Source organism: Phaethon lepturus, unplaced genomic scaffold, assembly GCF_000687285.1.
Source record: "Phaethon lepturus isolate BGI_N335 unplaced genomic scaffold, ASM68728v1 scaffold5232, whole genome shotgun sequence".
Taxonomy (NCBI): domain Eukaryota; kingdom Metazoa; phylum Chordata; class Aves; order Phaethontiformes; family Phaethontidae; genus Phaethon; species Phaethon lepturus.
The window spans coordinates 12,786-37,431 of record NW_010521097.1 but is presented as its reverse complement, the minus strand read 5'-3'; the positions used below and the strand labels follow the sequence as shown (position 1 = coordinate 37,431).

The 24,646-nt window shown below is 38.8% G+C and overlaps 1 protein-coding gene across 1 annotated transcript; it reads left to right on the top strand.

Annotated features, from left to right (window-relative positions):
- The first annotated feature begins 26 nt into the window (after positions 1-26).
- TOMM70A (translocase of outer mitochondrial membrane 70 homolog A (S. cerevisiae)) lies at positions 27-21,585 on the top strand. Its single transcript, XM_010281390.1, has 12 exons — positions 27-176; positions 8,182-8,355; positions 9,645-9,771; positions 12,297-12,406; positions 14,162-14,310; positions 15,475-15,682; positions 16,267-16,401; positions 17,543-17,650; positions 18,370-18,486; positions 19,349-19,446; positions 19,967-20,089; positions 21,140-21,585. The coding sequence occupies exons 1-12, from the start codon at positions 27-29 to the stop codon at positions 21,291-21,293; spliced, it is 1,653 nt and encodes a 550-aa protein (XP_010279692.1). The 3' UTR covers positions 21,294-21,585.
- The last annotated feature ends 3,061 nt before the right edge of the window (positions 21,586-24,646 follow it).

Genomic DNA, 24,646 nt, shown 5'->3' with positions numbered 1-24,646 from the left:
CCGTCTGGAGCAGGGAGGGTGGGAGGATGCCCAGCCGCCGGTCTAAGAAGCGGTTGTCAAAGTCCCGATGCTGGCCCCGAAGGACGCGTGCGAGGGGAGGGAGTCGTGCTGCAGCGGGTGCGCTCGGGGGCCATCCTTTTCGTGCTCGGCGTAAAACAGCTGCGAGAGCGGGCCGTGTAACGGCGGAGTGCTCGTAACCGGGCGTTTGTGTTGGCGGCTTCTTCCTTGTCTTGCTGCGGTGGGCAGTGCTCTGTTCAGAGGGTATGTATTGGTTCCAGGCCTGGTACTGGCACTCGGAAAAGTACGTTATTGAACACATCTTGTCATGAAGTACACATTAAACGAGGTGAGTATGGATCCAACAATGTGCTGCCTTTGAGTGAATGTACTTCTGCTTCTGAGGTGTAGAATAGCTACGAGTAAGTTGAACAGTATTTTGAAAAGGAACTCGGTGATTTGTTGTGTGTTTGTCTGAGATGCTGTATACAGCCGAGTGGAAAGAAAACACAATCAAAATCTTTTAAAAATGAAATATTTTGGATGAAAACACAAAAGCCATACAGTTCAAGCAACTGAGACTTCGGTGTAGAGTTTGCCTAAATAGATACATTTTCAAAACTTATATTTATCCTGTTGCAAATTAACCATTCTGAAAATTTTCAGATAAAATGCTGTATACAAAGATTGAAGGATGACATGGCAGACCAGAGTCCAGATCAGATCAGTGATTCTTTTGTATATCTGTATGTGGAAAAATGCCTCTGAGATGCACTTTCCGTGCATCTGCAGTCACAGATGTACTGTGACAGTCACGTTGTATTACTGAGGTGAGGTTACAATTGACAAGCATGTTTAAAACGGTGGATTTGGCGAACTGATTGGCTTTGATAAGAAAACTCTATTAAGGCGTTCCTGCATTTTCTTTTCCCGTTCTTGTATATCACCCAAAATGCTCTGAACTGTCAGACCATCGTTTAAACTTACTGTCTGAAATGATCAAGAAAGAAAAAATCAGCTTTGGGAGATTGGAAAAGATCGGTTTTAACCTTGATCACCTCAGTGATGAAGATTAGTGTTGCGTGAGTGGGCAGGCAGTGTCAGGAACACATGGGATTGGTGAGGAGGGTGGCAGCTTCCATAGCTAGTGAATCATAGGTGTCCTCAGGCGTTCCTGGAAGTGTAGCAAGCTGCAAAGCCCATGCTGGACCTGGAGGCGGTTACCTGAATGCAGTGATTTGTTCCTTCATGGGCAGCAGTACTGAGCAAGTAGTGTAGAGAGGACAAAATCAGACTTTGTTTACTGTGGTAACTTTGGCTTGTGGCTGCAAACAGCATCTGGCATATTTATGGCAGTGTGCTTGCTACGTGTGAGCTCTGGTTTGCAGGCTACTCGTGACCTTTGTGTAGCTGCAGTGACTTTGCTGTTAGTATGTTAACTCTGGGTTTCTTGGTTGTATTTTTGAGTTGTAGTATACACTATCAAATGGTTTGTAGTCATTCTGTAGTTGTATTTGAAGCAAGCACTTAAAACGTGTAAAGCACTTGGTTTAAAATATTGTGTCTCTAGCTCTTTCAGATTGCTCCATAAATTAAATTACTGGAAGACTCTATGCATCTAAGAATAAGTATATGGTTGAGTGGTATGATCCGGAGTTCCTTGAAGAGTGTCGTTGCTTTATGCTGTAAAGAAATGAGAGAGACTGCTTAGGAAAGCTGTAGAAGAAGGTATCAGATTTGCCTGATTACATGAGAGTAATTGTCTAGCTGGTCAAAATATGGCTGCAGCTGGAAGATTAATGTGGCTGCAGGTTTGCTTGACTGCTTTATGTGTGTGGTGGGTATTGCCTTCCTGCTCCTCATATCCAAAGCGGTGATGCCAGGTAGATCTCATGTGTCCACACACATTGTATTAGTTGTGGATATTATTGATAAGACCCTTGATTGAAAATGCAACCATTGCAGATGCTTTACTTGTTACCTGCATTGTATTGGTCTGCCTTTCTAATGTGGTGAAGTATTTTTTTTTAAACTCAGTTGGATTTCAAGAACAAATCTGTGCAGCGAATAAGAGCCAGTAATCTACTTCACAGTCTAAACACGAGGGAAGTCTTTTAGCGAACACATAGGTCAATAGTGAATGTATTAACACCAGCTGTGTGTATGTGTGTGTTGGGTAACTATTCTTTTACTCATACGCGTAACTCAGGACTCAGAGTTTTTTGTGCATTTCATTAAAGCAGCTTTTGTATCCATTTGATGCTCTGTCTGCTGTTTCTGGCGACATGACCTTGCATTTTTTTGTTTGTTCTTTGAAAATAGTAAGGTCTAAAATCTTTGTTGTTCTTTATTCAAGATTTCTTACTATTTTGCATGCAGTTCAAGCTTTTCTTTTACCTGCTGCAGAGGCCTCACGTTTTTTCCCCAGACTGTGTCTGCACTAGAGGATTCTCCTGGCATAAATGCACTGGCCAGGTGTGTGATCTGTGACTGATGTGTTGGCAGAAGCCCTTAGCATAGGTGCTGCATTGGGAAAAGCTGAACTACTTTTGAGATGCCTTCTCCTGTAAGCACAGCTCTGCAACAATACAGTAAACTGCTATTATTTGACCTGTTAAGTGCTGATGATAAAACCGCGTCTACGGATGACTCAAAGGTCTGGAAGTCAAATTACATCTGTTAGTTACAGAAGTTATCATTGTTTCTTATAATTTAGATGGAATGTGTTTTAGTTAGTAACAGCAGTTGCTTTTTACATGGTCTCTTAGGTTGTAGCCAATGTAGCATAATTTAAACATGTTGGACAAGTAAACTGCTTTGCATTAATTGATACCCACTTGATTCATGTGTTTTTCTACTTACTCCATGATAACTTCTTAGTAGGTTTATATGCTCCTTGTGTGATAGGAGCAAGCACTGGTTAGTCAGTGAGGTCATGTGTTGGTTGCTTCAGTATTTTTTTTTCTCCTTAAGTTGAAATCACTTTCTCTTGCAAGTCTGTGATAATCCAAATCTCACCCCTTAACTCTTTCAGCAAGTTCTTATGCTACCCCTGTGTTTTTGGTATGTGAGGAAGCATTGAGCAGAGATTCTTGAATTGTTTAGTCAGCCGTGTGGCATTGTGTATTGCAGACAAAGCTGTTTGGATCCACAGCAGTTCACTGTCTCTGCATGTTTTCCCGAGTTTGATCTAGTCCTTGAGTGCAGTGGTTGGATGGACATGGCCAAACTCCTTGGCTTCTGTGGTGCCACATGTCGGGATCAACAGCCAACTAGTATGGCTTCTTTCCAGTACCTATTTTAATAGCAATTGCTGAACATTGCCTATCTCACTGCTGTGACATTAGATCAGTATATGAATGAATTCTCTAGATATGCTTACGTTGATACTTACTCTGAATTGATCTAAGCAAAGTATGTAAAAAGTAATTTCTGTTGTACTGTGCACCTGCTGCCTAATAAATCTCACTATTGACCTATTGTAAGTCTTCTGTGTTTTGTGACAGGTGTAGAAAACTATTAAATGTGTATAATAGCAGTAGAACAATTGTTAGACTCTTGGCAGCTTGTGTGCAGCTTGCTTATTCGTGGCAGACGTGAATGGCAAACTTATTGAAAAGGAAGTTGACTGATGGAGAACGTTGACAAATTGTACTGTAAACTTTAACTTAATTATTTCTAACTGTAATATGTCTTTGCTTGCACTCTGAATTTACATGTTAAACTCATGTGGACATACTTTTTCTCATAGTGGTTTTAGTGCTAAGGAGAATCTTAAAACCATTTATGCTCAGTTAATGCCTTTCAGTGTAGGTCTGAGACAAGACTCACAATGAATGTTAGTGAAAAAAAAAAAGGAAAGATAGGTATTCAGTAACAGCAGGTATTCAGAAAACAACACCTTTTTTTTGGGTACCTGATCTCATCAAGAGGGTGCTCTCACTTGGAGAGAAAAAAAGAGGTCTAGCTTTTTTTTTAAGTTAATGAATTAAGATGGCTGAAACAGTAGTCCCCCTTCATGTCATCTGTCAGACAAGGGCTCATGCAAATCCTTTTCAACCAAAAGAAAATGCTGAAGCTCGCTACTCATGCTTCTGTTGTGAATCACTGTCATCATTGGCTGGTGGCAAATTTCTTGTTCTGCCTTAAAAAACAATCTCCCTCAAATATATAAAGTTCTGAACTGCTTGTTTAACCATATTGGCTTTACTGGGGGTTACTTAGCTTTATTATTCTTGCAGCTGACAGTCTGTTGCTGTTAAGTTGCTGCTGTTTGCATGCAGTTTCTGAACATTTTGTGAGGAAAGCGCATTAGCTGAGGTTGAAGTAACAATGAAGAAATTTTTGTCAGTGCTGTCTAGACAGTTAGCAATCTGCTTGTTTAGTTAGTTAGATAACTGAGTACTTCTCAAACACACGAAGTGTCCTTTGGCTTAAACTCTGTTTTAAGACCTGTTAGTGAACAGTTGCTGAAAGCAGTCTGAAGTACTGAGGTGTTATTTTTTATGTAACTGCAGATAACTTCTGCGATATTTGTTTATACTGCCTTGGAAGATAATTGGTTCATTTTATTGAGCTGGTTTGCTTGTTGCACAGACTCTTTGACCAGATGACAAACTGTGAGACTTTTTCTTGCTCTATATGGACCTTCACCTTAGGGGCAAAAAATGTCCAGTATACTACATAGCATGGCAATGGGTCAGGTGAGGAGAAGCAGTGAAATTGGAAAATAATGTCATAATTTTCAAAATTATTACATTTGCAAGAAAATAGAAGGAGGTGTGAGTTTTTTTGATTACTTGTGCATGAGGTACATGAATTTTGCTTGCATAATCTATTTCTTATTTGTGTACATCTTCAATGTGGCAGCTGAGAAGGACTGGAGGGCTGAGAAGCAGCAGCTTAAAAATTTTGTCAAGGTTAAATCTAAGGCTTGACAAACTTTTTCAAAAACTGATCTTTTTTAAGAGTTAATTTTCGTATTCTTATTGTGCTATTATGAAAAGGTATTGCAGCATATAATGTGATATGAGTTCTTTAATATCTTTTAAAAAGGAAAACAAAACAGCAAAAAAAACCCCCACAACAAACAAAAACATACTAAAGCAAAAGAACAGGCTCAAGAGATTTAGCTTTTTAGTAGTTTTGACTTTGTCAGGTTATACTGCAGTTTAAGTCGACTATGTAACTTACCCAAAAAGCTTAATAATTTATGTTTATGAGGTGCTAAGTGACTATTTTTTCATCTGAGTCCTTATCCGAACAGGTTTATTGATGATACAGAGCCTTTGCAATTTAAAATCCATTCAGTTCAGTGGTGTATTGCATGAGGACTACTGAGGACTATAGCAGAATAGAGTGACTAAGGTTGCAGAGGTAAACCATCTAAGAACTAGGAGCCTACCTTAAAAGTCAATTTCTGTCTTGCCACGAGCATCACTGCTGACTACATGATAGCTTGTTGTGCTCTAACTCCTGACTCCCCCCAAATTTCTTGCATGATGCAATGCGTGGCGCAGGGAGTAACTATGGAGTTAGCATCTTCGATTATTCATTTCTGTATAGTTGATTGTGTGGTCTGTGGTCCTACTACTGTTATTCAAAGCTTACTCTGGAAACAGAGTTACTAATTTTAATGGGTTGTCCTGTGGTTATCCGTGCCCATACTCTAGTCTAAAGTTTTTGGTCCCTGTTGCATGCACTTAGGCTTGTCTGAACCAGCAGAGCACCAGTGACAGCCTCACAGAACTACAGGTTTCTTGCTTACAATTCCTATACCACACCAGACATTGGAGCAGCCATTGCATTGGGATGTTATCCAGTAGTCCTCATCTGTAGCATGCATCTTTATGCAGGGACTCTGGTGTATAGGATGTAGCGGACAGACTGGTCAGCCTGAGGCACATATTGGGGCAATAGATCCCTGGGCTAAAGGAACTGGCAGTCATCATAAAGTAATTATCTACTTGTAGTGTAGGCTTAATCTCTGCAGTCTTAAATAATTTTCATGCTGGGAACACATGTATGAATGTTACAACATGGCCCACATCTTGTGTTTTTCTTTTTGGTACCAAGTAAATTGGAACAGCACTGAATTTTGTAGATTATTTCACAAAGACGTTTCTAATGTGGCTTGCTGTAGAAATGCAGAAGGAAAAATTCAAGCTGACTTTCATGCATTTAAGTTTGCTGCATATGCATAACCTTTCCCTTAGTTAAAGAGAAGTGGTGTTGTTTTGGGAGCTAAATTTAAGACATACTTGAAGTAAATGTAACCTTTTCAGACCTGGGTTAAGTTTTAAAGAAATTACTTAGGAAATACACAGTTACTTGTCTCACTGTAAAAATATTTGTGCTCTAATTCTGGTTTGTGTATCCATAGAGTTACACACATGTCCTGGTTTCAGCCAACATAGAGTTGGTTTTCTATCCAGCGAGCAGCTGTGTGGTGCTTAGTTGCTGGCTGGGGCTAAACCATGACAACACAGTATATGAAAAGGGGTGAAGTTATTAGTCTTTTATCAATTTGAGTTTAAATCATTAAAAAACAAAAATCTAAAAGCCATGCAGATTATCTTGTTCTGTGAACAGTGGAGATGGTACAGATTGATTTTTTCCTATAAGCCCAGTGATTGGTGACCTGTGAGACGAGGTTTTCTGGCAATAGGGATATTTAAGAAATTCCCTCCTTTATATGGTTTCACTGGTAAGTCTCTCCTCAGGAGAGTGCATGTAGGATACTTTTGTTCTGTTTGGATGCCTATTTTTAGGTAGGAACTAAGATGGGTACCCATTATTGTGATTCTCTCATGCCATGACTGGAAACCAGGCCTTAAAAGAGGGGCTGTACAGCAACTCCTGAGTTCCCTTCATGTTTTCAGTTTTAAAAATCATTTAGATGCTAACAATGATCAGACTGGCATGAAATGAGCAGTCATTAAGGGAAGCAGGCTGATGAAACGCAAAGATGTTTTCAAGTTTGTCTTAGAGCAATCTGGGTGTAGCTTGGCGCTGGCAGTGGATGAGGGGGTAGAGAAGGGAGAAGTATGGGCAAAGAGCAGCATTGACAATTGCAAGCAAATCCTAGATGGTCTTTTCAGTGCATGTGGTTCAACAGGTGAGATGTAGTGAATCCTGCAGCTATTGTTTAAGGCATTGCTGTCCCCAGTTTGTACTCTTCCCTTTCTCAGAGAGGTTGGTAGGATGGCATATGTGCCCATACCTCTGTTCATCTTGGTCTGGCAGGTTATTCTGAGCTGCCCCACAATGTTGATCCTGGAAGCTAGGCTGTGAAAGTGGATCAGAAATACAGAAGATGAATGTTAGGATCTTTTGCAACTCTGTATTTCTTGAATGAGGGTCATACCCCTTTGATAGAGAGGCTTTTTACATCTGCTTACGTATCAACCGCAACATTTGATAACTGATCTGTAAATCTAGGGGTTACAGGTAGCAATGATGGTTTCTGCAGAAATGCAGATGATCAACAGGTGGTGCAGAATGTAAAGATTCATTTAGCAGGGTCACAAGCCACTTAGCAAAGTTTTCCCTTCTCTACTAAGAATGAAAAACTGTGATGGTCCAGCATGTTGTATTAGCGGTTGGATGAAGCAGGTTGTGTGAAGCTGTAGAGGAGTTAGCTGTAAAGTTAGTTGTCTAGTGTATGGAAGGCAAAACAGCCTTGTTTTCCCTATGGGTTTTATTCATCTTGCTCAGTAGGTCTTTTCAGAAAGTTTTTTTCCATATTTAATTCATAGTCTGCTGAGTCAGCTCTGGTCTTATAGGCTATATGTATTTCAGTAGGAAGCTTTTCCTATTTGAATTGCTTTGAGGGCTTTGTTGTCTTCACATATTTAGTCTTTGGAGAAGTAACTTACCTCATTGGTTCTTTTGATCACCAGTCACATAAGATTAAAACCCGTTTAGTGTTCCAAAGAGAAATCACTGCATTGTTTAATACCATTGTAGTGAATCTTGTGAAAAGTTTGTCTCCTATCTGATATACTTGCAAAAGAAAATCTGTTGTGTTTTTCCAGGAAATGGAAGGAGTGAGATTTTCAGCAGTCTAGGCTAGAGTTTACCACTCAGATCCATTTTATATCTTTGAAGATAAGCCCTTAAGTGCCTAGCTTGTGTGCGGTGATGCTTCTCTTATTTGAACTGACCTATCACTTCCTTTTTCAGAGTCCTCTTGATAGAGCCCAAGCAGCCAAGAACAAAGGAAACAAATATTTTAAAGCAGGAAAATATGAGCAAGCTATTCAGTGTTATACTGAGGCTATCAGCCTGTGCCCTCCTGAGAAAAACCTTGATCTTTCTACCTTCTATCAAAATAGAGCTGCTGCCTATGAACAACTGGTAAGAAATTAAAGATAATTGTGTGTTTATTCTGAAAAGTTGCATTATAAATGGTGTGTTTTGTCACTTTTGTTCACTGAAAGATCCTGGGTGGTGATATCTGCTGCCTTTACAACAAGATGCTGTTGCTTGCAGCTGTTTTTCACTAGCTTATCCTACTTTTTGACATACAAATAAAATTATTTTCTGGTACCTATTCACAGTCTTATCTTACGTAATTCTTTTGTGTCCCTTTCTTGTAAGGTACGGTTTTAATTTCTTACCCTCTGGAACAATTTTCTTGGATAAAAGTTGATTTTGCTTCTCCCTACTAGAGTGTTTCTTTAACTGTTAGGTGAAAGGCCAAATATTTTGGAAGGATACTACTTCAAAAATTCAACAACAACAACAAAAAAATCACTGAAATCCTATTGAAGCCCAAAACCTAAATTTTGCACATATGGGAGTAACATTTACTTGATAGCTGACTATGCTTGATATTAGTTTTAGAAATCAACCAGTGTTGTTTTATTATGGTATCGATAGATTTGCTCATGAGGTCAAGTTGGTGAGCTGTATAAAGGGGTGGAAAAATTGGCTTTGTACAGTTTGAAGTATAAAGCGAGAGACTGTGATTAGAGATTAGTCTTGAAAGTTAGAGGAGAGAGAAGACAGTTCTTGTCTGAGCAAATACTACTTATAACACTAATTCATGCCATAATGAATCACAAATGTATGTGATTCCTCTTTTTCAGTTATTAGAAAAGCCTGTTTTGATAATCAATTTTGCAGATAAGTTGATCTTTAGTTATTAATACCCTTGACCAGCTCTACACTCACATATTCATTTATCATCTCTTCGTAGTAACATAGTGTAGTAACTTGAAATAACAGATTTTTTTTTTTTTAAAAGTATTTTAGCACTTTGTTAAACTTGTTTGTTGGTCATTATGTTTTCATCTTTTTTCTTCAATTTGTTTTGTACCAGTCTTTCAGTCCCAATGTTACCTCCTGCAAGCATCTTTGCACCAACTCATTATCTTCTCCCATATGCTTTGTACAACTGTCTGGTTTCGTTTTTCTGTAGGAATTCCTTTTCTTTTTGTGGCTCTTCTGGTGCAGGTGGCTTCCAGTGGTGCCTGGCACTTCTCTTACTGAGAAACTTGCAGAAATAGAAGCAAGCAGGTAGAACCAGAGCCCTGGGAACCGCAGCTACTGTTAGGTGGGCATGACCCTGGAGTCGGTAGTGGAAAGCTAATACAATGCACCTGAGTAGGGCCTCTCTCACTATGTTGTTTTTCTACCCACAGCAAAAATGGACAGAAGTGGCACAGGACTGCACAAAGGCTGTTGAGCTTAATCCTAAATATGTAAAAGCTCTCTTCAGACGTGCCAAGGCTCATGAGAAGCTAGACAATAAGAAGGAATGTTTAGAAGGTGAGTGTGTCTTGATGTGTAAACTTAAAAGTAGAATTAGTTCAGGTGCTTTGGAGATGATAACTTCTGAGATTGTTTTGGTTTTACTTCTGTAACTACAGTAATACAAAATTATTTATTTAAAACCATTCATAGCTATTGCAAATACATTTTCTTCTCTGGTAAGAAGAAACTTTCCCATTTCTCAAGCTGTCATCTGCTTACATCTGAAATACCTGCTGAGAAATTGATGGTACTGTAGCCACTTAAGGTTTTTTCCAGGAAACTCCCTAATTTTAGAATAGAATTCATCTAACATGCTGGGTGGATAACCCAGACAACAGTCATTCTACTTCCATACAGTAAACAAACTTTCTTCCCTCTTTTAAAGAAATGGTACTACTACAGAAACCAAGGTGTTTTTGCAGGTGGAGATACATGGTCAGAAACAAGAGTATTACAGTCAATTAAATGCATTTGGCAGGTATTCAAGGGAAAACAGCCTCAGTAGCATTTCATTCTGATGTATAATTGTTAGGAAAGTTGGAACAGACATAACCTTTTTTTTACATTACCACTGTGTATTTGGCAGAAACTACTGTGTCAGTCCTTCCAAATACCATTCCTAACAGAATACATTTTGAACTGACAGGAAGATGTGACTGAGAAGCCATGAAAATCAAGGAGAACTGTAGGTCAGGTGTGTTGTCTGAGGGCACTTTTGAATTAAGGGACACTGCTTGAAATTTCATCAAGTGAAACGATGCCTGCTGATGTAAGGTTAGAAGGCAAATGAAATTTTCAGCTGTGCTCATTATCAAATAAGGCAGTGCTCTGACTGGCAAATCTGTTAAATTAGTTTCATTAGCTAAGAATTAGGTCTGCTAAATTAGAAGGTAAATAAGATGTGAAATTTTATTATCTATGTATTTATTTATCTGCTGTCAGAGTGCCTTTCAGCCTTGTAAGACCATAGTGGCTAGAAAAGGACTACTTAAGTCATTTAGTGTAGTCCTCTGCAATCACTAATTGACTAGCAGCTGCACTTCCAGAGTGCTATAATAAAATCTAAGTCTTATGTAGTTGCAAGAAACTGACAGCTGATGAAAGCCCCAAGAAAGATCAAGTAGCCCTGCTATAGTAGGATAGCTTTTAAATGTAACTCCTTTTTAATGTTAGTAGCAGTAATGTTTCTAGCAATTATTTTCAACCTTGATTTGTGTTTGGTTTTTAGCTTGCACTTTTCTTACATCTGAAAATGACTTGCTTTTTCTGAACTACACCACTTTTCTAATACAGTACTGCTTTTTACCTGCCAACCACATATGGCCAGTAAAATCCCAGGAAGTAGGGTATGTCTGTGTAGTGGAGGAGAGCAAAACCAAACAGATCACAAAAAAAACAACCACCACCACCAGCACAACCCCCCTCCAGTGATCCCTGGCAGTATGATTGAGAAGACAGTGAAGACGTTGCTGCTTCACCCAAGTCTGGATATTAGTTTACAGCTGCCTGCTTTGGGCAAAGCAGCTGTATATATATATATACATATATATAGCACGATATTACTGCACTTTCTGGGTTGTAGCATGTTTTCCTGGGGACTCCAGTGTGCTGCTTGACCATGCCAGAGTTGCGGGGAGTTTCTGTATAAATGATGGCATAGTAGTATCTGTAGCAGTGTAGAACTACAGAAACTATACTGAAACTCTAGGGTAAGACGCTTGCTTTTCAAATATATTCAAACAATACACTCCTTGAATTTCAAGTGCAAACTGTTCATCTTCACTGATGTTTAAGTGAAAATTAAATAGGAAAAAAATCAGTGGTAGTATTGCATTAACAAGATGATCCAGAGAAATAATGTTAATGTACCATAAAAGCACATTTCACACTGCAAAGCACGGATTCAGGCAGCAATGCGTTAACGTTTGCAGATGCTTCTATGTGTGAAAGACAGTGATGTGATATGCGCTAGCACTTCAAGTGGGCCAGCAAGGTATTTCTCTTAACCTTGCTCCATTCCAAAGTCACGAAGCTGAGCAGAAACATTTGCGATATAATATGGGAAGATTTCTTAAACTGAGGAAGAAGCGAGATGTGATGGGACTGAATGTGAATTTTAGAAGTAGAAAATTAGGACCAGTCCCAGAAGAGAAGCTGTGTTAGCACTTTTAATGTGAACATAATATGAACATAATTACTATCCTCAAAGTTTCAAAATGGTGAAAGTCCCTGCTGGAGGTATACATTTTCACTGTTCATCTAAGTGTGTTTGCCTCTAGATAAAAACATGAAGATAAAAATAAATGTAACTTCTTTCATTTGCTGTCATGAAGTCCTTTTACTACAAGGAGATCATTTGGGATACAAATTTGTATCTTGGAAAACATGGTAAAAACAGCAAACTGGAAACAGAGGCTTTTACCCTCAAACAGAACGTCTATCAGTTTGGCAGTGACTCTTTGTAACAGTGGCACCTCTTAGTGTACTCCAGTGACTATCAGAATTTGTCTTTAATCTCACTTTTGTATGTTGTTTCCTAGATGTCACTGCAGTCTGCATTTTAGAAGCTTTCCAAAACCAGCAAAGTATGTTATTAGCTGATAAAGTTCTTAAACTCCTTGGAAAAGAAAAGGCCAAAGAGAAATACAAGGTAGGACTTGTGATATTGCTGACAAATTCTGATTTCACCTGACTGGTTGTTGAAATGTTGATTGTTGGCATTCTGTCAATTGTTGTAAGCAAGTCACTGTCTTCATCTGCTGAAGAGTAGAATTGATGCAAATGGTTTTGTACAAAGCTACTATTGTACCAATGTTGTTTTCCTTTGGGACCTGTCCAAAGTTTTTGAAACCTCAGTAGGGAAGAGAGGCCTATTTCTAAGAGTTGTTTCCCTGTAATAATCAAATTTATTATGATGTTCAGGAGACATCTAAGTTGGTGTGCTGCCCTACATGTGGCTCTTCTGGACTTCCAACATAATGGAAACAGGATATGTTGGAACAGCAGTAGCCAAATGTTCAGTTGCACATCAGGTGGTCAAATTAGGTATGTGTGTTGAGATAGGAAGGTTTATATAATAACTGCAAATGCATAAAAATGTTGGTTCCATATGTAACGAATAGCTTAAAATGAGAAGAATGATGATTTCAGGACTTTTTCCACATAGAAAGTTCGTGTGGGAAAGACTTAAGTTGACAGCAGAATGCCTGCATTTTAGAAAGTGGCAAAATAATACTGTTTTAAGGTGTTTTGTTTTGTTTTTAAGAATAAGAAAAGTGAAAAAGCATTGCTTAAGAAAAAATGATGCAGTGAAAAGTCACATCATTTTATTAGTGGTCAGACTTCCTCGTTCTGTCTTGAAAAATATGCCTTCATCTCCAAACTACCACAGATTACTTGTGGGGGACATTCAGTCACAGGCTTTTTCTGTTCCATTTCTGTAAATAGGTGCTTATATTTGTACTTTTCTATTTGGGCACTCAGATGTCTTTGCGTTAATGTTTGGAAACTGCAGAAAGAACTATGGAGGTATAGGGGTAGCCAGGAACCCTCGTTTTAAGTGGCTGTATGTTTACAAAAAGGTTGAGACAGGTATTAAAACATTCTTGCTTGGTTTTTGTGATGGTGGTTGAAGTACCGAAATCCATGTTGGTTTTGAGATGCTGAATTTCCTTCCTATAGAAAGTCACATAAATATGTAGGGTCAAGGTAACAAAAAATGAATTGTGCTATTAGTGTGTTGGTGGTAGCATCATAAAATAGGTGTGCTTCAAATAGGCAGTATAATTATTGAATCTTAATAGAGAAATTCAGAAGAGTGCCTTCAGACTTTTCTTGCAGGAGATACTGAATTGTGATTCAAATATGTAATTTGGATTCAAGTAAAATGTGTGGTATCTGGGCCAAGCTCCACGTAGAATTAGGATATTGCCTCATTAGTCTTCGTTGTAATGATAGCAGCTTCTCTTGGACAAGTGGAGAAAAGGGGCAAATTGCCATTCAGAGTTTACTGGAATTTAGGCTCATGCTTAAACTGCCAGCTTGCACTTTTCACCCAACTTATAGGCACACATGCTGCTTTATTTAGTACATCTACCCAATGTCTTATGATATCCTAAGAGTCCTCATTTCTAGCCACTCATGCAGAAAGATATTACCTCCCTCCTCTCTTGAATATCTTCCCTTTATTTCTACTGGTAATGGGTATTGGGTTGTGATCTGAAGCGTAAATAATTCCTAAATGTCAAACTGTCAAAAATATCAGACTATCAAATGAGATAGTGGAAAGTCATACATTGGTTCTTTCATGAATGCATTTTTTAATAATCACATTTGTTTATGCATTTCCATATTTACTATCTGATCTTACTATCTAATGACTTGAAATTACATTTCTCTGTTTCAGAATCGTGAGCCTCTGATGCCCTCACCACAGTTCATTAAATCCTACTTCAGTTCTTTCACAGATGATATAATCTCCCAACCTTTGCTTAAGGGTGAGAAATCAGATGAAGATAAGGATAAGGAGGGAGAGGCTTCTGAAGTAAAAGAAAAGTGAGTGTACAGTACAGTTGGGAGTTGCTTGGTATTGGAATTAAGTTTTCAGCGATTTTGACATTTTGCTCAGTGTAACTTGCTGCTGTTTTTATAGTACTTGTCATGGGAAATCTGTGGTAATAAAGTGAGCCTATGAACTGAGATCAGTATTGAAAATGAAACTTTCATGAAAGCTGACTGGCTAGTTCCAAACTGTAAGTGGCTTCGGTCCACTAAACAGAGGAATGGCAATGAGATTGGGAAAATACACTGAATATTTACTATAGCATCATAGTAAATCTTCGGAGATAGGAGGACTGGAGAGTCCTGAATGATGCTTCTGAAGAAAGGGGTGTTTCATACTGAAGAGTTTTCAAGGAAGACAGCAAGTTAGCCTTTGGATTGGAAGGGAGAAGACAAGCTAGGAAAAGGGTCTTTGTTAATGAAAACTATGAATTTACAGCAAGTGAGGCTGAAAGGGTGTTTTATCTTTCTGGAATCAAATTGCACATAAATGAGAGGTTTGTTCTGGCAAAGAAAAGCTCGCGTTTTTTCTCAGTGGAGCTTGAGCACCACATGAATGGTGCTTTAACTTACTATGCTGCTTTCTAGTTTATTTTTGGAAGATAGCACTGCTGTCAGTATGGAAACCATTGCAAACAGCGTTATGAATTTTTTTTTTTTTTTTTTAAACTAAGATAGAATGTCCTGATCTACAGGCAGGTTCACTGAATCCAGGACACTTAGCTGAGGACAAGGCAGTACTTACTGTAATTTTTGCTGTGAAATCCTTTCTTCCACGTATAAACTGCACATTGGTAGGTTTAATATTTTACTTTTCTGACCTGGAATTCCATCCCAGCCCTCTTGTTTTAAAGCAGAGATTATAGCTGTCCTTAATGTTAAAAATAAATTTCAAGGGACAAATGAAGCTCAAGTTCAAGAGCTTTAAAACATTTTTCTTCTTTATTTCCAATGTAATTTGGCCATTCTTTGTCTAAATTGTTTTCAGTCTGTGATGGTTCTGTCCAGGAATATTTGTAACTTTACTTACTGTGCTGGTGTCAGTAACTGAGTATAGCAAAAGTTAGTATTTGTTATGATTTAATGAAAAATCTTAATTGAAATTGCAGCATTCAGTGAATACATGTATACATGCAACTGTTCTTATATCATTTACAGCTCTGGCTATTTGAGAGCAAAACAATATATGGAAGAAGAGAACTATGACAAAATTATCAGTGAGAGCACAAAAGAAATTGAAGCAAAGGGAAAATACATGGCAGAAGCTTTGCTTCTGCGAGCTACTTTCTACTTACTTATTGGCAATGCAAATGCTGCCAAACCAGATCTAGATCAGGTCATCAGCATGGAAGATGCAAATGTGAAGGTAAGAATCTGTCACAGCTGGATTGTAGTTTGGGTTGAGTTAGGTGATAAACTTCCAGTGCAGTTGAAGAAGTTGTTTTTCCAAGTTTTCAGATACTTTAATGGGAGTGTTCTGGTTTATTCACTGTTTTGTCTTTCTATTCCTGACAAACTGTTTTTTCAGGGGGTTGTTGATTTTTGAGACAGCTGTGCTAAGCAGTACAAACTAAGGAACAGAGGAAGTTGAATGAATTGGAGGCTTATCCAGTCTGAAAAAATCAGTTTGTAGATAAGAGAAAAACATTAATTGTACTTGCATATTGAACTGCTTCAAAAAATGTTGATGTATTTGTAAGCATAGGGAACCTGTCTTATAAAGGGTTTGGGCGAGGTTGAAAATCCACTGAGGTGGAAGCATAGGCTGACATATTTGAAATTAAGCAAGGGACTTGATTCATTTAGAGTCAATATGAAATTTATTCCTGCTTAGAATGAATGAAATCTGTCAGTGGGAGAAACTAGTCAAATGAAAAATTTACTGTAACAAAGCATTAAATCTGAAGGAATGTTGGAGTGGCTAATGCTTCTTTGAACTTTTTTTTACAGCTGCGAGCTAATGCTCTGATCAAACGAGGAAGTATGTATATGCAGCAGCAGCAACCTGTGCTGTCCACTCAAGACTTTAACATGGCTGCTGATATTGATCCTCAGAATGCAGATGTTTACCACCATCGAGGACAAGTAAGAAACATAAGAGATTTTGTCCCAATACTTGAATATTTCAGTATATACTAAAAGAAAAATAAAGTTTAGTACATCATCAGATACACTTGACACTGTTTGTGGCAGAAAAACATGAACTCCTAATTTGGAACTGTTGCGGAGTAAACATGCAGTCTAATTTGCAGGTTCAGGTCAGGCAGAAGCAGTTTATTTCTGTAGCTATAGGAAAGAACGCAGAGCAACAGAGGTTCAGGCCTCTGTCAATATGAACTCTGACGTAAAAGTACTAGGTCTTATATACATTTACAGCCAGATATAAGCTGCTCTGTGAAGGGGCCTGATATGGCAGAGCAGCATCTGCACAGAAAGAAGCTTTGTTAAAGCGGATGTAATGTGTGTTCCTGATAACTCAGCATCTGCAGCACTGCAGCCTAGACTTGCATCTGTTCAGCTCATCCCTCTCTGGCTTATGATGCTGCTGTGTCCTTGACTAATTTCTAGACCTTGAGAGGCCTCCTTCCAAGGTTCTGGAAAAAAAAAGGAAACACTGCCTAAGTTGTATTCGTAAGGAAGACTTCCATGGATCAAGTGCCTCTCTCCATGAAGTCATTAGATCTCTTTAGCACTCAGAAATAAGAATGGTGTTAGGTGTTGATAGAAGGGAATGAAAGTTTTCTGCAGACTGAAAATTAGTGTTTTACAGTAGCTTCACAGTAAAGTAAGAGAATGATGAAGTGAGCTCCACTCTTGTGGAGGAATGAGAATATAAAAAAAAAGTTGAAATGCAAGCTGGAAAAGCCAAAATGTTTTGACATCGAAATAGTCCGCAGGCATTCAGTACAGTGGGGCACAGCAACTTGAGGAAATACAGCATAGTTTTGGAGACTGGACATAATGCTGAAGCAGTAATGGCAACAATCTAAAATGCAAGCGTTCTCAATCCCTACACATGGACATTGGCTTCATACACAAAAAGGCAGAGTTTCGCTGGTGGCTTTGTTATTTCAAGGCAGTGATTTTTAATCATGGGTTTTATAGGTTTCTAGGCAGTTCCAAAACTGAACTGGAGACAGTATGAGAAATTGCTCATTGAATTATCACGTAAGTGTCTGAAGCACAGATTAAATACAGAAATAGGATTTTCTTTCATTCTGGATAGCTGAAAATCCTGCTTGACCAAATTGAAGAGGCTGTGGAAGACTTTGATGAATGTATCCGATTGCGACCCGATTCTGCCTTGGCTCAAGCACAGAAATGTTTCGCTCTGGTAGGTAGCATGCTGGTGTTTGTCTGGGTGCTTTTTCTTTTTAACAAGTTCTGGAAAACGTACTGTGTGTCTCTATTTTATTCCAATTTAATGGAAAAGTAGGGCAACCAACAACTCTGTATCTTTTAATAGTAAGGTAAAGAGAGACTGCAACAGTTTCTTCAGTTGGAGGAAGGATTTGCTGCTTTCATTTCAAAATGTTCACTATTCAACCAGTAGGTCATCTTTTCTGTTTTGTGGTAAAGGAACACACATCTTCATTCTAATTGTATCACATAAAATAGATTTACATAAAGCTTTAATGTTGTGGAAAACGGTCATCTTCAAGAAATTTGAAACAAACTGTTTCAAGCTAGTACAATGCCTCTGCATGCAGGAATCTTCTAGGGACAGCTTTGCATGGTGTGAACAAGAAGGAATTCTAGGACTGGAATTTCTAGGCTTTTGAAATAGAGGGAGGCTATTGGCAACTATCAGGCCTTATGGCTTCCTTCTTTCACCCTTTTCTCCTCTCCAAGTCCACTCTACCAGAGACTTTGACACATAGTAGGTTCTTAAAACCAGATTTGGTAGGATGTACAAGTGACATCACCTGCTGCAACTTGTAGTTGTTGCGATGCATGTATCTTTTGGGGAAATGGGTAGAGTTCTGATGAGCCTTTTTTGTGTGGTGGTATTTTGTTTTTTCTCCTTTTTTCTTTTTTTTCTGTCTTGAATAGTATCGCCAAGCTTATACAGGAAATAATCCTTTGCCTGTGCAAGCAGCCATGAAAGGCTTTGAAGATGTGATTAAAAAATTTCCAAAGTGTGCTGAAGGCTATGCACTCTATGCTCAGGTACGTTTTTCTCTCTCTTAAAGAAAATGCTGCATTCTCTTGCGCCTTTTGTCTTGGATAAGATACATTTCTTCAAATAATAGATGAAGAGTTTTGACAATAAGTTCTGAGATAACACATGCTGTCCTTAGTAAGCTACCTGAATTCATGGGTATGGGCGTTCTGGGGTGGAGGAAGTAGAGAAGTAATTGGTGGAGTAGAACATAAGTGATGGAAGTCAAGGGTTGTTATTAGGAGACAGAGGTCTGGCATACACTTCCCTTTGAATTCCTGTATGTGTGTGGCATCTCACTGGATGGATGTCAGGGATTCTCTCAGTAATCTGGGATTTAAATGTGTGGAACTAGGGTAACAGTTTTGTTCTGCTACAAATGACATGAACTGGTCAAGCAGAGTTTAGTACAGATGTTCAAAGTACACTTGTAACAGACTGTTATTTCTTCTCTAAGGAGATGTACTGCTGGTTCTAGTAAAAAGATGAGATGTTCTGATTTTTTAAGTAGGTAGGCAATATGGATGCATTTCTTTTTGAAAGCAGTATATTTGAAAAAGGAAAAAGTTGAGACTTGCAGGTACAGACTCTTAGAATGGACTTTACTTGCAGTACGCTTAGCATGTTGCTTGTGGATCTCCCATTACAGATGGTACTGTGATCAGTAATTTGTGCAGTTAAAGCCTGGCAGCTTGCTTCTAAAAAGCCTTAGTTCTGAAACTTAACTCTGGGAACCGATGTGCCTGGCCTGCTCTACTGTAAGAGAGCTATTCAAACTTATGTCGTCAATATGGTTTTAATTAGAATTAGCCTAGTGCAGAGTGCATGTTTTGGTTGCGTATTGACATACAGGCTTCTCTTTTGATGCAGGCATTAACTGATCAACAGCAGTTTGGCAAGGCTGACGAAATGTATGATAAATGCATCGACCTTGAGCCAGACAATGCCACTACATATGTTCATAAAGGGTATGTATTGCGTTTGCAATCCTTTTGGTCAAGGGCAGTTGGCACACTGATGACTCAGCCTGAATTGAATATTTGTGTTTAGAAGTTTAGCCAGGAGAAATAACTTTGTGAAAACATATTGGTGCTATTAAATGTATTTCTACAGTTTCTCTTGACTAAACTGTAAATAAGTTTCGGGAAAGTTTCAGTAGTGTTCATTCCTAATTGAGTATCTACTTGAAGTATATCTGACTCTAAGTAAAAGTCCTATCTTAATTTCAGCTTTGTGCTGAAGTTTTGTCTTTCATAAAACAACTTGTAACAAGTGTTCTTGGGAGGAATTTACCTTTCTTGGGAGTCATTAAATGGGTAACATGGCTTGTTGAAAGTGATTTTCACATACATGTTTTTAAAAGCCATGAAGCTACTATCTACCCAGCATTAGGATTGAAATACACTTGTGATCTCTTTTTTTCCCTTATGTGATCAGGGTTTTGGGAGAAGTATATGAAATATGTTCTAAATTTTCTTTTTCTTCTAGTTTACTTCAGCTCCAGTGGAAGCAAGATTTAGACAAAGGGTTAGAACTCATAAGCAAGGCCATTGAAATTGATAACAAATGTGATTTTGCATATGAAACCATGGGAACGATTGAAGTGCAAAGGTAACATTGAATTGCCGTGTTAAGAGTTCTTAGTTACTTTTGAAATTACAGTAGTCCTTTAGATTTCCTTATGGATCTTAAGTCTTTCTTAAGATCTTCTCCCCAGTGCTGTGCAAGACCAGCTCTTACCTGAAGTCCTGATTTCTGTTCTGTAAGTCTTTAGTAAAGCCTTCCTTTCTCTATGGCATAATTCTGCTTTATGATCTGACAAGTTCCCATGTTCACCAATTTCATACTTGCTAGACAACATGCAGATGAATCTGTGTATATTTAAATACATCCCTTCTGCATTTAAAGTGACTTCCTTAATCATTACTAGGCTTCCTGTGTATCTAATGTAGTCCTTAAACATACCTTAGTGGACCATTTGTACTGAGGATCCCGAGCTACATTATTAAGCCTGACGATTTGGGTTTAATTACAACAAGACTGCAGTTTGCAAGTTCAAAGGATAAAGAGGAGAGACTCATGCACTATTCTGTAACAGTGCATTGTATCACAGTTGTGCAAAAGTTTGGGGTGTAACTGGGAGTATAGCTGAGACTTTTTTTTTCACATGGAGAGCCATCAAAAGGACAGACAATTTAACTGTTGTCATGAGAAATTTTGCAAGCATTTCCTATGTAAATAATGTGAGGTCTTGTCTGTGCTAGTTTTCCTCTTAAGTATACAAATTCTTTTCAAGGGAGATGAGAGTTAATTTAGTTGTCCCAGTATGATCTTTGTAGTAAACTTGGTGTCCTGTGGAGAACACTTTATCCCCCACTGTCACCTGTGGGGAGTCTCAAGAGGAAGGCTGTTTAACAGCTGTCCTAGTTGCTTAGGCTTGGTAACAACTTCTCTGTTTGCTTATGATCATCATTGCAAGTTCCTGTGGTGGTTCCTCCCAAAGTCTTTTTAAGCTGTTAGTAGTGGGGAGTGGAAGTCTTGAAGGGAAAAAAAAAAACACAAAAAAAACCCCCCAAAAAACCCCCAAAACCCAAAAGATGCTGTAGAGATGAACAGATTGCTTTGCCAGTGTTAATTGGACTAAATTTTGGTTTATTTCAGAGGTAATCTGGATAAAGCCATTGAAATGTTCAACAAAGCTATCAACCTGGCCAAATCTGAAATGGAGATGGCCCACCTCTACTCACTCTGCGATGCTGCCTATGCCCAGACAGAAGTTGCAAGGAAGTATGGATTGAAACCACCAACACTGTAAAGAAACAAGGAGGAAATGACCTTCTAAAGTGAAGTTGCCCACTTCAGCCAGCCCTAAAGATGCTGTTGCAGACGATGTTGAATGGTGGAACTTAGTTTTTTCCCGTTCGTGGTGTTGTCATTTGCTACATCTGTTAAATGTTTAGGTGTTGTGGGAGTGGTTGTTCAAGGAGGTATGCAGTGTTGCATCTTGTTCCTTCTGCAGCAAAACCCTTCAAGCGTGTTAAGGGAAATAAAGGTGCAGGGGAACAAAAGGAAGATATTTTGGCCATGCAAATAAAAACTTCACACTGGTTCATTTTGGGTGATTATGTTGTGGGCGATTTTTGCTTTATCAAAACAATACTACAGCATGTGGGTTTTTTTCCTGTTGATTTTAAAGGTAATACTAGTCAGTGCTGTAAAATAGGTTTCTTTTTTATATGCAATTAATCCTTGAGGGTTGATTTTAATTTTGCAAAATGGAAAAAAAATAATTTTCAAACTGTTTAATAATAGAGGGTTTTTTTAAGTCAGTAGATGTGGTGAGAATCCCTGTAAATACATGCAAGCATGCACAATCTTCCCTTAAAGCCCCTCCCACCCTCTGCATAACTAACTTAGAAATAGTCCTGTGGCAGCTATTAGGAAATTAATTTGATAGTCCATGTCCTCCTCCCAGAAAGCCCAAGCGTACTGTACAGGAGAGCTAGTAAAAAGGTTGGTTGGGGAAGGAGGTCAGGTAACACTGCTTTGGCATAGTTTTACTGGAAGAAAGGTCATGTTCCTGTGCAGCAGTCCTTACCTGAATGTCTTGGGAAATGGTTCTCGAGGGTTCAGAGGGACTTTCAAGAACAGAAAGCACTGCTGGGAGTACAGCTGCCAAGGTAAGGTCATGCTTGCATATAATCTGTGTATGTGCATATAATCTGATGCTCTTGCTTAAATGTAATGCCGTATTGCTGGATTACGTGAGAGAAGCAACAAAGCATAGGCTAAAATGTTCAAATAATGGATTTAGAATCTGTACTGGTTTCCTTGTTCTTTAGACCCTGTCTTGTCCAAGATTACAAATACTGTAGAAAGGAAGCAACTGTTCTGCAAATAGCAGGTTGGCAAATTATTAATACTAGTATAAACCGGCTTCCTCTGCTAGGAGCTTCACGGAGGGTGCTCTTGCTTTGGGTTGATCTTCCTAGTACGGAAGTCAGTCAGTCCATCTTGCCTCTCCCTGGATTCATGTGGCTGGATAAACCTCATACAAATGCTTAACTGATGTAGCTTAATTTACAATACACTAATTTGGGCTCCTTTCCATCCTGGAATCATAGACTTGCTTGTGCTGAGTTGTCTAATGTATTTCATCTTTTAAACAAATGAACTATGCTGTGGTCAAACTGTCTTGTTCTCTACTTGCACCACCATGTAGCAGCAGCTTGTATTTTCAACTTGACCTTCCTTTCTCCCAGCAACTACAGTTGAGATTTCAAATGGTGGAGCGTAGACATAAAGATTTAATCATTCTATTTTAGCTAGCTCAGTAGGTGATCTGAAATCATAGCATTGGTGTAGAATTGAAGGCATTGGAAGGTACTGGCAGCTTCTAAGGGCACTGCACATAACAAGTGTCAAATGTTATCTGGAACTTCCAATCTCTGCATCAATTACCTGAGAACAAAAATATGCCAGACTGACTGATGTGTCCTGTTCTCTTGAGGAGTTTTTATTCGCATGGCCTTACTTACATTGGCATTTTCTCCTCTTCACCCTACCTGTACCCCATTCCTTACCCCACCCAATCAATTAAGGGAAAAAAGCATGTGCTGTCAAATACTAGCATTCCAAATCATCACAGACTTTTGCCTGTTCTTGAAGTAGTTTGGAACTGCACTGAAAGGATGCATTGTCTGTAACTTTTTTTTGTAAATGACGTATCACCTGTAAACTGAAAAAATAAATATTACCTTCAAGTATCTCTCTCTGACATGTATAAGAACAGGTTTTGATGAAAGTGTTCTCTGCACTGGTGCTCTCCGAGCTTATTTGAGGTTGCTTTGAATCTAGGAAGAACTAATAATGACTGACTCCCTGTCATCTTCTCTCACTTCAACCTTTAAGAAAAAATGAGGAGGAGACATGGAATTAATAAGTCTTATCTCCAGTTGCTTCCATCACCCACAGGTATGATCTCAAGAGCTGAAGCTTACAGGGAAAAGGAAACCCAGCCAGGAAAGCTGGGAATCTGAGTAGCTGAAACCCTGTTAATGTGTGTATGCAGGTGCAGCCCTTTAGTGAAAGGCACTTTTTTGTGGTGGTTGTTTTCTTAATGGCTGATACAGTTGAAGTTTTGCTTTAAGCCAGGTGTGCATGTGAACTTTGAGGAAAAGCTTTCTTTAGTAGGGATCAAGAGCTGAAGTGAAGCAAGTATTACTGCTATTTAAAAAAATGAATCTGTTGAAATGTAGGAAGCTAGTACTGAAGGCTTGGATAAACCTGGTGTAGTCCTAGAGACTCTGGGAAGTTGCTTCTACACATAGTTGTCTTGCATCTGAATTCTGATCATGTAAAAATCCCTGTTGTTCACGTTAGAGCCAAGTTTGCCAAAATGGAGGTTAGAAGTTGTGACTTGAATTACTAGGATCTAACTGCAGATTGGAAGTGAAGAGGCAACCAACATATACTAAGGAGCTGTACTGTAACTTATTCTGGAACTATTAAGAGGAGCTTGGATGCAGCTTTATCCAGGCTTCCCAGCTGCAGTGGAAATAACAGTGCCTGATAGAACAGGTATTACTGTGTTTTCTGCCATTTCTTTAAAAACTTAAATTCTTGCAGGCTGAAATTCTGGAGCTATTCCAGGGTTGTTACTGGCTGGTTTTCTATACTTGGAGAATATTGTTGCGTCTGTATAATATGGATACTTAAAGTGCCTGTTTGTTTTCTACCAACACATACTGAGTATGGACTGCTTTAAGTGTTATCTAGCTGAGAACTGATTGTGTACTTTTTTTCATTGAATCCCCCCAAAAATTCAGAGTCCCATTTGTATCACTTTTGAGTGGAACGCACTGGAGACCCCTAAAACAAGGTGATTAGAAGTTGTCCTGACAGACTGAAGAGGACAGCTCATGTCACCTCTTCATCCAAGTTCACCAAAGTAGCTCGTTACAGATTTTCATCTGTTCTCTCCACTTGGGATTGCAGGGGAGGAGGGTCCTAGCCATGCAATGCATTCTGTTGACTGCACTTTGCATTTTTAAAGTTAAGCGGTCAGCCCATGAGAATCCTGCACTACTTTAATCCTCCAAAGGTAGTATTTAGTTCCTGTTCTGCTGCATGTTAAACTAGTAGAGAGAGGGGAGGGAAAAGACAGAT

Excerpts from the sequence above, each read along its gene's own strand:
- TOMM70A (XM_010281390.1), top strand. The coding sequence starts at position 27 with ATGCCCAGCCGCCGGTCTAAGAAGCGGTTGTCAAAGTCCCGATGCTGG. Across the intron at positions 12,407-14,161 it reads AGGCCAAAGAGAAATACAAG|AATCGTGAGCCTCTGATGCC; the intron begins GTAGGACTTGTG and ends TCTCTGTTTCAG. Across the intron at positions 16,402-17,542 it reads TTTACCACCATCGAGGACAA|CTGAAAATCCTGCTTGACCA; the intron begins GTAAGAAACATA and ends CATTCTGGATAG.